The sequence below is a fragment of the Carcharhinus amblyrhynchos genome, chromosome 18, assembly GCF_965287045.1.
Source record: "Carcharhinus amblyrhynchos chromosome 18, sCarAmb.v2.hapA, whole genome shotgun sequence".
Classification (NCBI taxonomy): Eukaryota; Metazoa; Chordata; class Chondrichthyes; order Carcharhiniformes; family Carcharhinidae; genus Carcharhinus; species Carcharhinus amblyrhynchos.
In genome coordinates, this window is record NC_137341.1 from 5983035 (window position 1) to 6001046 (window position 18012).

Here is an 18012-nt window from a genome sequence, read left to right on the forward strand (position 1 = left end):
GATGAATCGGATCCGATTGGAATTTGAATTAATTTTTGGAGCAAGCAGGGAGATGGATTAAGGGCTTTCCCACTCCACACTGCACATTGACTGGCGAGAGTCCACCTTTCCCAAAGTTACAAAGCCAATGTTCTGACCCCGTCCTCTCACCACCACCCCCACCCCGCAAACCACTCCCCCACCCTTCCAAACTAGACCCATCGGATATTTTTACATGAATGATGGTGGAAGTGTGTGAAATCATTTGAACTTTTGCCTGATTGGAGAAGTCTCAGAAGGCACGTTGCCAAGAACAACCTCAGTCTTTCAAGGCAGCCTTTAAAATCTGATGAACCTTATTTGTATGACTTCATGGAAGATTTGTTTTTACAGATTACAATTATAAAACATTGGCCAAAAGATAATAATCATTGGAGTGCAGCCTGATTCAGCGCGAGATTCCCCTACACAGTGAGATCCTGTGACAAAGAATAAAACACGTGCAATGTATTTTGTGTGCAATCTGAAAGAGATTAACACTCCCATCACACTGAATGTTAAATGTTCAGATTCAAGCACTTTATTTCAAAGAGTTATTTATTTGATTTGCTTTACTATTGTGACATGTTTAGGTATTGTTTCTTGCATGCTATATGGACAAGGCATACCGTTCATAGAGAAGGAAAGACAGTCTTTCCTTCAGGGCTTGTTTGTGGACAGAACTCCCACTCACCTGATGAAGGGGCAGCGCTCCGAAAGCTTGTGGTTTGTGCCACCAAACAAACCTGCTGGACTCGAACCTGGTGTTGTGAGACTCCTTCCTGGGCTCATCCCAGTCCAACGCCGGCATCTCCTCATCGTGTCCTTTAAGTGCCTTGGGTATCCTGCGTGTGCGGTTGCTGTCATTCAGCCAGCATCAGGGAAGTGTCAAGAGGCCACTTCAAAGCCTTGTCCAGCTGGCACTGAGATTGAACCTCCTCCCAGCGCCCCCTCACCACCTCGGTCTGCCCACTCTTTTTCCCCTCGCTGGTGGCTACAAGCCTGACTCCAGCAAGATCCCCCGCCCCCACTGATCTTGAACACTGACTGGCCCTTACCGCGGGACCGTGCTGCAGTACCTGCAGCCACCTTTCACACCAGTGGCGCTGCTGAGACGTAAGAGAGCTCTGGCTGTTTGATTGGCCGTGCTGTGGAGATGCCGGCTGGGGTAAAACAGAAAGAAATCTCACAACACCAGCTTAAAGTCCAACAAATTTATTTGTAGCAAAGGCCCCAAGCTTTGGGAACAGGCTGTCCCTTTGTCAGGTCCCTTTGAACTCCCACCCACCTGACGAAGGGACAGCCTGTTCCCAAAGCTTGGGGCCTTTGCGACAAATAAATTTGTTGGACTTTAAGCTGGTGTTGAGAGATTTCTTTTTTATTTGATTGGATGCATCTTCCCAGAGACAGGGCAACCTCCCCCTAGATCCCGGTGGGGAAATCTGGAGACGAAGCCAACGCCAACATGCTCACCAGAGGAGCGTAGACCCTGCCTCATTGAGAAAGCAGCCCAAAGTCACTGCTTGACTAAAACATTGATCTGTGCGTCTTTTGTATCTTGTGAATATTAAAGATGGCAGGTTGATGGCCGTGTGCGAAGGAAAATCGGCTTGATAAATACCCGTGAAAAATGATAGTTCAGGATATTAAATGTCTGTCTTTCCTCCTGCATCTTGAGCGACTGTTAGATGTTTCTAATGCACAATAATGAGGTAAGGAGTATAACAGACTGTTAAAGTCTGCCATCTAAATATCATCCGAGCTCACTCAGTCTAGACTTTGTTTCTCCATCAGACGCTGATCCCCATCATTGTTGACAACAGTTGATGCTATTGATGTAATTTGAAAATGATTTTGCTATGTACCCACCGTCAATCATTCTGGCCAGTGTTCCACACTTATCTAGAGACAGCACTGCTCCAGTTCAGATCCTATTCTAAAACAGTTTAGGGCATTACTTCTAACTTTAACAGACTGAGTGTGACAAGCCTGGACGGAGGCACCCTCTACCTTATAAAATAATAATAATAAAATTATTAAAATACTGCGGATGCTGGAATCTGAAACTGAAGCAGAAAATGCTGGAAAATCCAGCAGGGTGGCACGGTGGTTAGCACTGCTGCCTCACAGTGCCAGGGAACCAGGTTCAATTCCCAGCGTGGGTCACTGTGTGTGTGGTGTTTGCATGTTCTCCCCATGAGTTTCCTCCAGGTGCTCAAGTTTCCTCCCACAGTCCAAAGATGTGCAGGTCAGGTGGATTGACCTTGCTAAGTTGCCCTTTAGTGTCAGGGGGACGAGCAGGGTAAATGCATGGGGTTCGGGCCTGGGTGGGATTGACTCAATGGGCCAAATGGTCTCCTTCTGCACTGTCAGACTCTATAAATTGCAGCAGGTCTGACAGCATCTGTGGAGAGAGAATCGAGCCAACATTTCGAGTCGGGGTGACCCTTCGTCAGAGTGACAAAGAGTTATCCAGACTCAACGTTGGGTCCATTCTCCAACCACAGATGCTGTCAGACCTGCTGGGATTTTCCAGCAATTTTCTGTTTTTGATCAAAATTAAGGCCAGACGATAATAAATGCTGAAGAGTAACTTGGAACAATAACTGTGTTTAATATGAACTGTAACCTTGTGTACAATAGAACAATATGAAGCCTGACTAACATTCATTTAATCTTTAGGCTCATGTTGCCTGGAATGGCGGTCAACCCATTGATCTTAAATTTACATTGGAATGCAAATTGGAGAGCAACTTAACGGCGTGGGATACGTGCATGGACTTCTCCTCAGGCCAGGTACTCCTTATCCACAATTACATCAATGGGTCCCCAGTACGAGCCCGGGAAGAAATGTTTAGTTATCTGGCTAGCTCAGATGGTTAGAGCGTAATGCTAATAACACCAAGGTCGTGGGTTCAATCCCCGTATGGGCTGCATGCAGTTTATATGTGCTGGTGAGTGGCGTGGTGGTACAGTGGTTAGCACCGCTGCCTCACAGTGCTAGGGAGCCGGTTTGATTCTCAGCTTGGGGTGCCGTCTGCGTGGAGTCTGCATGGTCTCCCTGTGTCGGTGTAGGTTTCCTCCGGGTGCTCCTGTTTCCTCCCAGAGTCCAAAGACGTGCTGGTTAGGCGCATTGGCCGTGCTGAATTCTCCCTCAGTGTACCCAAACAGGTGCTGGAATGTGGCAACCAGGGGATTTTCCCAGTAACGTCATTGCAATGTTAATGTAAGCCTCCTTGTGACACGAATAAATAAAAAAAAACAGGTTCCTGGTATTTCTGTAGTCTAGTGTTTATGACATTTGCCTAACACGCAAAAAAGGCCTCCGCTTTGAACCCAGCAGGAACATTTGTGCAGGGTTTTAACCTGAGAGTGAGGAAAGAAGCAATTGCATCAACAGCGCCAGGGACCCAGGTTCAGTTCCCAGTAGGGTCATGGTCTGTATGGAGTTTGCATGTTCTCCCCATGTCTGCGTGGGTTTCCTCCGGGTGCTCCAGTTTCCTCCCACAACCCAAAGATGTGCAGGTTAGGATGATTATCTTTGATAAATTGCCCTTTGGTGTCAGGGGGGAATTAGCAGGGTCAGTGCAGACCCATGGGAATTCCACCCGGTCTCCCAAGGCACAGACCTGGCGAGCAGACTTCCTGATGTGGAGATGCCGGCGTTGGACTGGGGTAAACACAGTAAGAAGTCTCACAACACCAGGTTAAAGTCCAACCGATTTTATTTGATACTAATCTCACAAGCTTTCGTGTTCTGTCCCTTTGTCAGGTGAATGGAGAGTTCTGGCCTCAGACAGAGTATATAAAGCACAGCCAGTTTACAGATTAGTGATTAGAATGCGAGTCTTTACAACTAACCTGCTGTTCAAGTCTATAAGGTACAGACAGTGTGAGTGGAAAGAGCATTAAGCAGAGGTTAAAGAGATGTGTATTGTCTCCAGACAGTACAGTAAGTGAGGTTTTGCAAACCCAGGCAAGTCACGGGGGTTACAGATAGTGCGACATGAACCCCAGATCCCTGTTGAGACCGTCCTCACGTGTGCGGAACTTGGCTATCAGTCTCTGCTCAGCGACTCTGCGCTATCGTGTGTGGTGCGAGCAGATTTCCCACAGAGGAGCTTGGGTGAGTGCATCACTTGGGGTAGATGGTCATGCTGGAGCTCTGGCCACTACCCAGGCACTGCTCCCAGGGCGCACTGTCCTTTTGCCCCAGTGGGGACACGGGGAGTTTCTTGGGTGCATTGGAGTGGCCTTTAGAAATAGCATCCCGATCAATTTTCGGGGGGTGAGCTCCGCCACTGTGACATTGTGGCACTGCCCCTCACCATCGTCAGGGACAGCACAGCAGACAAAGCTGCCACTGGTGCAGGTGACTTCAGTGCCGCTTTTCCTGCCCCCTATCGGCCTTCGCCAATATTCAGAAAAATCCACTGTGTGGAGACCGTTTCTGAAGTTGGTCGGTCTGTGGGCAATAACATCCCTCCGCCCCCCCCTCCACCACCACCACTACCACTCCCCCACCCCCATAAAATTCACCCACGTGATATTCAAATCAATTTTTGGGGGAAAGAATCTTTCGCAGTAAAATTCCCAGCAACGCAAGGAGTTGCTCAATATTTTTAAGACGCGGGTTGATGGGTTTTTGATAGGCGAGGGGATTAAGGGTTATGGGGAGAGGGCGGGAATGTGGAACTGAGCCACGACAGATCAGCCATGATCTTATTGAATGGCGGGGCAGGCTCGAAGGGCCAGATGGCCTACTCCTGCTCCTATTTCTTATGTTCTTATGAGTTGACGAATGTGGAATATTAAAGGCAGAGTGACTAAGAAGGTGCAAAGCAAGTGATGCCAAACTCACTTTGAACAGCGATTTCGATCCAGCCAAATTCTGAAGAGCCCTTCAGTGAAGGTTACTGAAATGACGATGAAGCACCATGAAGCCCATGTTTAAGTTGTCATTCCCACACTGTATACTTAAAGGATACTTCACTGACTGTGTCGTGTTCTGGAACACTGTAATAAGTCCTCGGAGGCAGCACTCCCTCCACTTTATTAAATAAATCCCTCTATTTAACGCCTGACAACAGCACACAGGAGAGCTTTCCGTCAGCAGCCTACACGCGGAGTCCCAGAGGAACTGACACTCCGGGCTCAGTACAAAGCTAGAGGCTCCCTGATGGGTCCTAAATGAGGGAGCTCATGTTCTAACAGGCCCACCTGATTAAAGTCATTACAAACACCAGGAGATGCTGGAAAATGAGCCATATAAAATTCAAATTTGAGTTATAACCTCCCCGCCACTCCCCAATCACCAGAGACTGTGGACAACGTGGGAATGAGAATCCACACCCATACAACAGGGTGCCAAGAATAACTTTCTGCAGCTCTTGATCAGAATTTTTCATCGGACTGAAGACAAAGAAAACAACAAAGAATTGAACTTGGACCAAAACATTGATTGGCTGATCCTTATGGTTCAGTTTTGAAGGCCCATTAACTTTTGACTTTGGCATCAGTTATTAATGACTCATTACTTGATGGGCTGAATAGCTCTTTCTCACCCATTAGAAATCAAAGAATGTTGTTGGTAAATGGCCTTCAAAGCAATAATTGTTTCACATTGAATTGGGAGGGGCTGGTTTAGCTCAGTTAGCTGGACGGCTGGTTCGTGCTTCAGAGTGACCCCAGGTTCAGTTCTCAAACCGGCTGAAGTTATTCATGAAGGTTCCCCCCGCCTTTTCAACCTTGACCCTGACCTTTTCGACCTTGCCCCTCGCCTTCTCAACCTTGACCCTGTCCTTCTCGACCTTGCCCCTCGCCTGAGGTGTGATGATCCTCAGGTTAACTCACACCAGCCAGCTCTCTCCCTCAAAGGGGAAAGGAGCCGATGGCCACCTGGGATCATGGCGCAAAGATATTGGATGAGCTGACGAAGAATTTAAAGTCCTAAAGGAGATTGGCTGTTAATAGGTCAGACAATGATTATAGTTGTGGTGAGCTGCATTCTGACTACATCTCTTGTTTATGCACATTGTGGATAAAATTATGAATATTGTTTCCAAATGGCTTCAGATGGTGAGGACTAATTAGTTTAGTTTATTTATTAATGTCACAAATAAGCTTCCATAGACCTCTCAATGAAGTTACTGTAAAATCCTCTGGTGACAAACTCTGGTTTGGGTTCACTGACGGAGAATTTAATACGGCCAATCCACCCTAACCTGCACATCTTTGGACTGTGGGAGGAAACCAGAGCACTTTGTCATCTTTGTTCTTTGTTCACCCGGAAGGAGCCCACGCAGACATGGGGAGAATGTGCAAATTCTGCACAAACCCAAGCGGGAATTGAACCCGGGTCCCCGGTGCTATGAGGCAGCAGTGCTAACCACTGTGTCACCACGCTGACCCAATTAGTTGACATAGTGGGTATAGTGAGGAAGACCAGTCACCTGATCAAAGCTCATCTTCTGCATCACTTAATCTGGTTGGCTTGTTCTTTTCCTTCATGATTTAGGGCGACATCGGCTTACCAGCTGTCCACCACGCTCTGTGTGAACATTCTGCCTTTGTCTATTTGAGTTTGTGCCCTCTTTTGCTCTCCTTCGGATCTGTATCCCTTTGTGAACTTCCTTCACAGCTGCCTCCCTGTGCTTGAAGTTGCCATTAGAGGAGATGTTGGTGTGGTGATATTGTCACTGGATTCACAATCTGGAGACCCAGGGTAATGCTCCTGGAACCCAGGTTCAAATCCAATAAAAATCTGGAATTAAAAGTCTGATGATGACCACGAAACCATTGCCGTAAAAACCCATCTGGTTCACTAATGCCCTTCAGGGAAGGAAATCTGCCCCCTTATCTGGTCTGGCCTACACGTGACTCCAGATCCACATGGTTGACTCAACTACCCTCTGAAATAGCCTCGCAAGCCACTCAGTTCAAAGGTAGTTGGGGATGGACAAAATATGCTGACCCATATGTCCGCGTGCCGTGAATTAAATTTCTAAACAACAACTGACGCAGGAAAACTCAAATATCTTCTGTAATGTATTGAAAATGATACGGTGTATTTTGTCCACCTGAGGTTACCATACCCACATGTACCAGCAAAGGGAGTAGTAGAGAGAATACTGATAAAGAAAGCTCCACATTTAACAGCAGGTTCCATTCTAATCCTGAAGGTTTCTGGTTGATTATATAATGGTTTCAGTCCCAAGAACGTCACATCTTCCTGTTCAAGTTCCTTGCCCGTCTGGTGAGTAAGACGGTGCAATGACGGCGAATTGCAACTGAAATAGTGAGGCGGGAAGGTCGCGCGTTAATAGTTGTGTTTTGCAACAGTAATGGAGCTAATGCCGCGCACAGCTGTTTGAGAGGATCTCTGTTGTGTTTATCCAGTTGCAGCCTTTGCTTCTGATACGGTCTCTACACAGCTGTGGATCTGTCAGGCACACTGAGAGCACTTTTGCGGAGAGTGTGGAGTTGCATTGGGATGACAAGAAGATCAATCAAAGCTTTGAATATCAGGTAAAGATAAATATTTCGGAAAGGAAGCTAATCTGTTAATCTATGATGCACTGGATGCAGTTAGTGCCCCTCATGTAGACAATCCCTACTTCAGCCTAATTTTGTATCAAAGTTGTATCAAAATATTGAATATTTTTGTGCTGAAAGTTGCTGTTAAAAATACAATTCTACCTCTGAACATAAAATGGATTTTCAGCAATGTGAAAAACATCGCTGAATATTGATAATGTTCCCAGATGTGATTACATCACATGATTATTTATAGTTCTACAGCGATTGGAACTGAGTTTCACCTCAGGGGAAGTTGTGTAAATTGGACAATAATACAAAACGGTCCATATCACACACCTGGGCGGCACAGTGGTTCGCATTGCTGCCTCACAGTGCCAGGGTTCCAGGTTCAATACCAGCTGCCTGTCACTGCCTGTGTGGAGTTTGCATGTTCTCCCCGTGTCTGTGTGGGTTTCCTGTGGGTGCTCCGGTTTCCTCCCATACTCCAAAAGTGTGCAGGTTAGGTTGTATGGCCATGTATTGGGGGAATAGTAGGGTAAATATATGGGGTTACGGGGATAGGGTGGGATTGTAGTTGGTACAGAATGAATGGGCCAAATGGCCGCCTTCTGTACTGTAGAGATTCCATGAAGTAAATGGAAAGTAACTTGAGATGGAGCCTAAAATGGTATCGTAGTGGAATTCCCAAGAACCAAGAATATTACAGCACAGGAACAGGCCCTTCGGCCCTCCAAGCCTGCACTGACCATACTGCCCAACATAACTAAAAACCCCCTACATTTCCGGGGACCATATCCCTCTGTTCCCATCTCGTTCATGTACTTGTCAAGACGCCCCTTAAAAGTCACTAGCGCCTCCACTTCCACTACCTCCCCTGGCAACGAGTTCCAGGCACCCACCACTTTCTGTGTAAAAAAAGTCTGCCTCGTACATCTCTTTTAAAACTTGCCCCTCGCACCTTAAACCCATGCCCCCTAGTAATTGACTCTTCCACCCTGCAAAAAAGTTTCTGACTATCCACTCTGTCCATGACTTCTCATAATCTTGTAGACTTCTGTCAGGCCTCCCCTCAACCTCTGTCGCTCCAGCGAGAACAAACCAAGTTTCTCCCACCTCTCCTCATAACTAATGCCCTCCATACCAGGCAACAACCTGGTAAATCTTTTCTGTACCCTCTCCAAAGCCTCCACGTCCTTCTGGTAGTTTGGCGACCAGAATTGAACACTATATTCCAAATGCAGCCTAACTAAGGTTCTATAAATCGTCAACGTGACTTGTCAATTTTTAAATTCAGTGCCCCGGCCGATGAGGGCAAGCATGCCGTATGCCTTCTTGACTACCTTCTCCACCTGTATTGCCACTTTCAGTGACCTGTCTTCCAGAGAAGAAGATCCCATTGAATCCCTACAGTACGGAAGGCAGCCATTTGGCCCATCGAGTCTGCACGAACTCTCCAAAAGAGCATCTTACCCAGGCCCACCCTCCCTATCTCTATAATCCCACACATTTACCGTGGCTAATCCACCTCACACATCTTTGGACACTAAGGGACAACTTAGCATGGCCAATCCAACAAAACAGTTTCCTTTGTTGGAGGAAACTGGAGCACCTGGAGGAAACCCACACAGACTTGGTGGGCGGGGAGGGGGGGTGGAAAGGAGAATGCACAAACTCCACACAGAATGTGATCCAAGGCTGGAGTCGAACCCAGGTCCCTGGCGCTGTGAGGCAGCAGTGCTAACCACTGTGCCACCTCCAAACAGAAAGTTCCCTGGTTGTCACATTCTATGACAGTATCTAGAGAAGGAACTTTGACATTTGTTTCTGGACTAACCTTTACTCTGCCTTGGATGAGACCTGAACCCACAAGCCCTGGCTGAGAAGGTCAATGCCTTATCCATTAGGCTACTTGGGACTGAGCTAACCTCATGACAGAGTTCACCCTTATTAAGCTGATCATTTTAATATTCTCTCATTGATATCTTAAAGCACTGATGTTTTAAGTAGTTACAGAATAGGTATAACACTGGCTTTACATCTTGTGGAGCCAGCTGCCAGAAGTGTTTGACACATTTATTTGATCTGCCCGTGTCTGCGTGGGTTTCCTCCGGGTGCTCCGGTTTCCTCCCACAGTCCAAAGATGTGCGGGTTAGGTGGATTGGCCATTGAAATAGCCCCTTACTGCCAGGGGACTAGCTAGGATAAATGCATGAGGTTATTGGGATTGTGGTTGGTGCAGACTCGATGGGCCGAATAGCCTCCTTCTGCACTGTAGGAATTCAATGATCCATGAATTTAGGTGCAGTTGTAGTTACTTTGTGACACCTGCCATTGGCCACCTCAACTTGTATCTCAAAGATAACGTAGGAATGTGCAATCGTCTCGATCTAATCCGTGCCACGCTCACCAACAATCCCCCGGAAAGAACCTGTGCGGTACCAAGATTCCAGGAGAGGATATTGTATCGCCAAGTGTCAAAGCTTGATGGAACGCAACCCTTTGTCATTTAATTTCCATTTTCTCCAGAATAACAGACCGACGAGACCAGACAACATCTGGATCGCTGCCACTTTGACGAACGTCATCCAATCATCTTGCGAGAGGCAGGACATTCTGGGGAGGATGCAGACTGATTACCACAAGCAACTGCACCATTACCTCAAAGTGGCCTTCTGCAACATGTCAAACGTGGGAACTGTTTTGTTTTAGCCGTTGTTTCGAATTGTTTTGTTGCGTTCTCAGACACACCGCAGGACTCCTTATGAAGGCTCAAGATTTTAACTTTGTTCCTTTTTAACCGCGTTAGCATCTGTATTTCAGTCTGAGAAGTTGGTCATGATTTTGTCACTTGAGCTGTGGTCTCAATCCGAAATATTAAGAGGTGGGCCCGGTGTGTTACTCATGGCGTTTCTCAGCTGGTTAAGCCGTGACCAACAGAAATCACCCTGATCCCCGCCTCCGTCTCCAGTCTGAGCCGAATTAGTGGGCGGATTTTTTTTTTGGGGGGGGGGGAGAGGCGGGATGCCCAGCTCCCCCCTCCCCGACTGAAACGTCCATCAGCACCATGGCAACCGGAAGCCCGATTGCCCCCAACTTGGGGCAGCTTAAATTAGTTCAGCTTCGAAACTCCCGCCTCCACCTAAGCCCCGCCCTCAACAGCTGCCGGCCCGTCGGATTGGTGGGCAGCGGTCCAGTAGCGGCAGTGTCACTGGGACCGGATGGTGACGTCGCTGGCAGGCCCAAAAAACAGGGGGTCGTCACTGGAGCTACAGGATAGTCAAGGGTGGGTGCGTTCACATGAGCTTGTCAAGGTGGCTCTGGCATGAGTGGGCAGGGAAGGTGTGGTGTAAACGGCAGGGTGTCGTCTTGCGCAGGAGTTGCCCTTGCCGCCAGCAGTTCCCTCCACTGGGCGCAGAATGTCAGGGAGATTGGGATCAACCACCAAACTATCCCCATGGCCTGCTCCTCACTGCTTGAATACCACTGCCGGTGGAATGATATTCCCGAGGTGACCCCCTAACAGCCTCAATTGGCCTGAAAGCACTGCTGCCTCACAGCGCCGGGGCCCGAGTTCGATTCCTAGCTTGGGTGACCATCTGTGTCTGCACATTCTCCCCGTGTCTGCATGGGTTTCCTCCCACAGTCCAAAAGACGTGCTGGTTAGGTGCGTTGGCCATGCTAAATTCTCCCTCTGTGTACCCAAGCAGGCACTGTAATGTGGTGGCTGAGGAATTTTCACAGTAACTTCATTGCAGTGTTAATGTAAGCCTACTTGTGACAATAATAAATAAAAAAGTGTTGAGTGAATAGGCCACTCTCGACTCTTCCCTTGAATCGATAGGTGTTGGGAGGTAAGTAGATTCGCCATCCTCGGCCTACCTGCCCAATTATATTCTACTGCCCAGTCCAGAGGAGCTTTAGTTGCCATCAAAGGCAAGACTTCTGCCCTGAAGGGAAAAATCAAGCAGGAAATTCCCCTTCCTAAGGCCAGGAACCACGTCAGCAGCCAACAGGTTGATTAAAGGATTTAATCTGGACCAGGATCCAGGAGATGACCGTAACCGGAACTGCCAGCAGCGGACAAGCCCCACGAAGGGCAGTATTGGGATTGGCTCATATCATTATTGGCCAAAGAGTCACTCTCAGCTGTGGCCTTATGGGTAAAGTCCAACAACCTCCCTCCAACAGGGAGCTGGCAAAAGTTCGGGAGAGGAGGGGAATTTGACAGAAAGAACGGGACAAAAAGTAAAATGAAGTATTTGTGAGGTAACAATGTAATAAAAAGCTCCCACTGTGTTTGCAGTCTGTCAAGCTGTCAGGGAAACATCAGCGGAACATAGGAGACGTGGTCCTATCATCCCAAACCCGAGTCAGTCTTTCCGGAGATGAGAAACACGACATGGTGTTGGGAATGTCGCTGCGGAACGGTGGACAGGCTGACGTGAAGAACTACTCTCTTGATCTGGAGGTATTAAGTTGACTTTGTGGAAGGATATGCTATATTTGACATTCGTCTAGCATTAGGCTCAAGGGCCGAGTGGCCTGCTTCTCTTTCAGATGTTTGCGTGTCAACTATTGAATTACTATTTGCCACCATCCCATTGCCTCACAATTAGCCTAACAAATTTGATTGAGTTTTTTGAGCATGTAACCAAGCGAGGGCAGTGCGGTTGATGTAGTTTACATGGATTTCAGCGAAGCCTTTGACACATGGGAGACTTACTAAGAAGTCAAATGCATATGGGATACAGGGTAATCTGATAAGGTGGATACGTAATTGGCTTAGCAGTAGGAGACAGAGGGTGGGGACCGATGGCCGCTTTAGTGACTGGAGGCCAGCGTACCATAGGGACCTGTGCTGGGCCCCCCATTGTCCATCATTTATATAAATTACGTAGATGACTACGTGGGGTTGGGGGGCGGGTGTAGGATCAGTAAATTGGTGAGGTGGTTTCCTGAGGTTGAGTGTCTTGGGTTACAGGAAACTAGAGACGAGATGGTCAAATGGGTGGATAAGTGGCGAATGGAATTTAACCCTGAAAAGTGTGAGGTGACGCACTTTGGAAGGAGTAATTTGACGAGGAAGTATACTATAAAAGGTCTGAAATTCCGAAGAACAAAGGGACCTTGGCGTGTTTGTCCATAGATCTCTGAAGGCAGAAAGGCAGGTTAATAGGGTGGTGAAAAGGGCATATGGCACACTCGCCTTTATCAGTCAGGGTATAGATTACAAAAGCAATTGGTTCAGTGTCCAAGAATACTTCAACTTGAAGCCACAGACATTGAAAATGCTAAGTAATTTTAGCACGTATGGACTTAGTTAGAAAGTAAAATTGCTATCTTGGATTGTCAGTCAGTGATAGAACAGAATGGCAGAATACACACCGTGTATAAGATTTTGATGGGTGTAGATAGAGTGAATGCAAGCAGGCTTTTTCCACTGAGGCTAGGGGAGAAAAAAAACCAGAGGGCATAGGTTAAGGGTGAAAGGAGAAAAGTTTAAAAGGAATATTAGGAGGGCTTCTTCACGCAGAGAGTGGTGGGAGTGTGGAATGAGCTGCTGGATAAATGCGGGCTCACTTTTAACATTTAAGAGAAACGAGGACGGGTTCACAGATGAGAGGGGTGTGGAGGGATATGGTCCAGGTGCAGGTCAGTGGGACTCGGCCAAAAATGGTTCGGCACAGACAAGAAGGGCAAAAAGGCCTTTTTCTGAGCTGTAAGTTTCTATGGTTCTAATACGACAGTGCAGAAGAAACCCTTCGGCCCATCGAGTCTGCACCAATGCATGAAATGCCCTGACCTGCCCACCTAACCCCACTTGCCAGCGCTTGGCCCATAGCCTTGGATGTTTTGGCGTGCGAAGTACTCATCCAGGTACTTGTTAAAGCATATGAGGCATCCTGCCTCCACATCCTCCCAGGCCATGCATCCCAGACCATCACCAGCCTCTGGGTAAAGGGTTTTACCTCAAATCTCCCCGAAACCAGCCACCCCTCACTTTTAACTCGTAACTGACCCTCAACTAAGGGCAACAGCTGCTCCCTACCCCTGTCATGAGGGGTTCCAGCCCCTCATAATCTTGAACACCTCAATCAGGAATCATATCTTTCTGTCAGTCACTCGATCTCAGTGAACCACCCGACCAATCTTTGTGTCAACGGCAAATTTACTGACTTAAAATTTACCAGTCTTGTCATATTTTTTGGATGCACTCCCAGGTTAAAATCCAAAACCTGGAAATGTTCTTCTGCTTCCTTCGCAGTGGAAGACTTCAGAAGCCAGTCACCTCGGCCTGCTGGGAATTTACACAGCGTCTGCCCGCAGGAGAAGGGTCATACTCGAGGGACAGATTGATTACCGAGAGAAAATCAAACTCACCGGCACACACGAGAAGGGATGTCAGCAGTTCTACACTGGATACACTAACGGTATACAATTCTCACAGGGCTTGATGGGGTGAGACCATCAGACAGAGTGCTAAGTGATGAGGTTGGGCGGCACGGTTAGCACAGCGGTTAGCACTGCTGCTTCACAGCTCCAGGGACCTGGGTTCGATTCCCGGCTCGGGTCACTGCCTGTGTGGAGTTTGCACATTCTCCCCGTGTCTGCGTGGGTTTCCTCCAGGTACTCCGGTTTCCTCCCACAGTCCAAAGATGTGCAGGTTAGGTTGATTGGCCACGCTAAAAAAAAAAGTTGCCTCGTATTGTCCTAAGATGCTTAGGTTTGAGAGATTAGTGAGTGAAATATGTAGGGATATGGGGGTAGGGCCTGGTTGGGATTGTGGTTGGTGCAGACTCGATGGGCCAAAGGGCCTCTTTCTGCACTGTAAGGTTCTATGATACGAGATAGGTGCAGAATTAGGCCATTCGGCCCATCAGGCCTGTTCTGCCATTTAATCGTGGCTGATAAATTTCTCAACCCCATTCTCCCACATTTTCCCCTGGAACCCTTAATGTCCTTACCAATCAAGAACCTATCTGTTAGAACGAAAAGAACAAAGATAATGACAGCACAGGAACAGGCCCTTCGGCCCTCCAAGCCTGCACCAACCATGCTGCCCGTCTGAACTAAAATCCCCTACCCTTCCAGAGACCATATCCCTCTATCCCCATCCTATTCATGTATTTATCAAGACGCCCCTTAAAAGTCACTATCGCCTTGGCTCCCACTACTTCCCCCGGCAACGAGTTCCAGGCACCCACCACCCTCTGTGTAAAAATTTGACTTCGCACATTTCCTTTCAATCTTGCCTCCCCGCACCTTAAACCTGTGCCCCGGAGTAATTGACTCTTCCACTCTGGGAAAAGGCTTTCTGACTATCCACTCTGTCCATGGCCCTCATAATCTTTTCGACTTCTATCAGGTCTCCCCTCAACCTCCGTCGCTCCAGTGAGAACAAAGCAAGTTTCTCCAACCTCTCCTCAGAGCTAATGCCCTCCGTACCAGGCAGCATCCTGGTAAATCTTTTCTGTATCTCTGTCTTAAATACAATGACCTGGCCTCCACAGGCTTCTGTAGCAATGATTTTCACAGATTCATCTCCCTCTGGGTGAAGAAATTCCTCCTCATCTCGGTTTTACAGGATTGTCCCTTCACTCTGAGGCTGTGCCCTCGGATCCGAGTCTTTCCGACTAATGGAAACCTCTTCCCCGGTCCATTCTATCCTGGCCTTTCATTATTCTGTAGGTTTCAATGAGATCCATCCTCATCTCTCTAAACTCCATCGAGTACAGACCCAGATGTTACCCCTTGGTTGGTGTGTCACTCTGTAACACTTGGAAGCACAAAACTATTTAATAATAAACAAGGACGCCACGGTGGCATACCGGTTAGCACTGCTGCCTCACAGCTCCAAGGACCCAAGTTCAATCCTGGCCTTGGTTGTCTGTGTGGAGTTTGCATGTTCTCCCCGTATCTGTGTGGGTTTCCTCCGGCTGCTCCTGTTTCCACCCACACTCTGAAGATGTGCAGGTTAGGTTGATTGGCCATGCTAAGTTGCCCTTGGGATCCCAAGATATGCAGGTTAGGTGGGTTGACTATACTAAATTGCCCCTTGATGTCCCAGGATATGTAGTTTAAGGGGATTAGAGGGGTAAATACTTGGGGTTACAGGGTTAGGATCTGGGTGGGATGCTCTGTTGGAGCATTGGCTCAGATTTGATGGGCTGAATGGCCTACACTGTAGGGATTTTAATGAGTAAATACATAAAAATTTGGAAACCACCAACAAGTCAGGGAGCATCTGTGGAAAGAATGGGGCTACTCTTTCAGCCAGTGACCTTTTCCCCAGAACTGGAAGCTGTGGAGGTGATAAGTTTTTAACTAAATGTGACAAGGTGGGGAGAAGAGAAGGAGAAAAGTGGAAGTCTGGGATAGAGTAGAAAGTAAGAGAGGTGAAATGACAGAAGGGATGGTGGTACAATGCAAAAGGCAGTGGCACGAGATTGATTAAGATGACGTGTCCAGAAGAGGTGTGAATGGTCATTACAGAACCATTAGCAGCACCCGCTGTTTGAGATGATGGGTACAAAATGAGTTTGATTGCATAAGATTTTTAATATTTTAGCTATTTAGTAAGCTAGTTCATGACACGTTTATTAGTATATTACCATAGTGGGAATGTGGCTGGGCAGGTTACTCAGATACCTCAACTAATCCCCTGTAAGCTAAAATCCCATGGTTTCCAGGGAGGGAGGTTAAATACAATTAATTATTGAATATGGGAAACATTCTCGTTAACAATTATCACAAAACTGCAAGATCCTCGTTAAAAATCCATCTGCTACGCTAATGTCCTCCCGGGAAGGAAATCTGCCATTGTCCCTTGGTCGTAGAATCCCTATAGTGCAGAAGGAGGCTAGTCGACCCATCGAGTCTGCACCAACCCTGACAGGGCACCTTAAGTAGGTGCCACCTTTGGCCTGACCCACCTATGACTGCACAGCAATGTGACTGGCCCTTAACTACCCTCTGATATGGCCCAATAAGTCACTCAGATGTGTCAACCTACTCCAGAAAGGCTGACTGAGAGGTGTGGGTGTACCTACACCACACGGACTGCACCAGTTCAAATGCAATCAATTACGGATGGCCAATAAGTGTTGGCTTTGCCAATGACGCTCGGATCCCGAGAACGAATAATTGTTTATCAATGTATTTTGTCTCACGATTTCAGGGTGGCACAGTGGTTACAACTGCTGTCTCACAGCACCAGGAACCCGGGTTCAATTCCTGGGTCGCTGTCTGTGTGGAGTCTGCACATTCTCCCCATGTCTGTGTGGGTTTCCTCCGGGTGCTCAGGTTTCCTCCCACAATCCAAAGATGTGCGGGTTAGGTGGATTGACCGTGCTAAATCGATCCATACTGTCTGGGGACAAGCTGGGGTAAATGCATGGGGTTACAGGAATAGGACCTGGGTGGGATTGTTATCGATGGGCTGAATGGCCTCCTTCTACACTGTAGGGATTCTATGATTTTCTATTGCCTTGTTGTTCCGTTGTCCACGAACGCTTTTCAACCATTGCGGAAGTTTATTATTAAATATGATTTGCTTGTCTGTGTCAAAGGTGTATCGGACGAGGAGGGAGTGGAATTGGCCCTCTGCTCCAGCGGACGAGGCAGTGCCAAAGCAGAACTGTACCACACGCTGAACCAGATGAGGAAAGGAGAGCTTGCCCATATCGCGGCCACTGTTGTCCACAAGACAATGCAGAGCGTGCTGAGGGTAACAGCACACGGCTGTGGGCACCTCATCACCCAAACTGAGGTAATCTTTGCATAGCGCCCGGCAATCGATTCCAACTTGAACTCTTCCAAAGGAGCTTTCCCAGAACAATACCAGGGATGAGCAAGCTCAGTCACGTGGGAGATTGTAAAAGCGTACGTTTGTTCTCCTTGGACCAGAGAATGTTAAGGGAGGACCAGGTAGAGGGAATCAAAATAGAGGAGGCTTTTGTTTGAAGCAAATGAGGAGAAACTCTTTCCACTGGCAAGTGGTCACAGATTTGAAGCCATTGACGGAATGAGAAATGTCTCCACACAGAGGAGGCTAGATGAGATTTGAAATGCCTGACTGGAAATGGTGCTGGAATCGGATCCCATAGGAACACATTTTAAAGGGCAATTTGAAGGGAGACTAATGTACAGGAATTGAGGGTGAACTGGAGTCTGGCTGTTTGAAAGAACTAGCATGGGAATGATGGGCTGAATAGCCTCCTGTGCTGTTGAGTTTCTATGATTATACATAAGTGACTAATCGTTGGTATCTCTGTTGATTTTCATCATGGCTATATAGCTGCGAGCTATGTCAGTTCAGCCCAGCTGGTAGCTAAGGACTGAGCTAAAAATTGCCGATTTACACCCTCTCTATGATTTGAACACACTGACATTTCAGTGTAATATTAGGGAAATGTTACATCGTTGTTATCGGGGTAACCAGAGACCCTTACAAAT

The 18012-nt window shown here is 47.5% G+C and overlaps 1 protein-coding gene across 1 annotated transcript in view; it reads left to right on the top strand.

Moving 5' to 3' along the window:
• apoltp (apolipoprotein lipid transfer particle homolog) overlaps positions 1–18012 on the top strand; it is a 293932-nt gene that overhangs the window by 225474 nt on the left and 50446 nt on the right. Inside the window, exons 52-56 of the mRNA XM_080207085.1 lie at positions 7417–7545; positions 10084–10245; positions 11861–12025; positions 13823–13988; positions 17127–17326. Of these exons, the coding sequence (XP_080063211.1) occupies positions 7417–7545; positions 10084–10245; positions 11861–12025; positions 13823–13988; positions 17127–17326 (822 nt within the window). The remainder of the gene's footprint in view (positions 1–7416; positions 7546–10083; positions 10246–11860; positions 12026–13822; positions 13989–17126; positions 17327–18012) is intronic.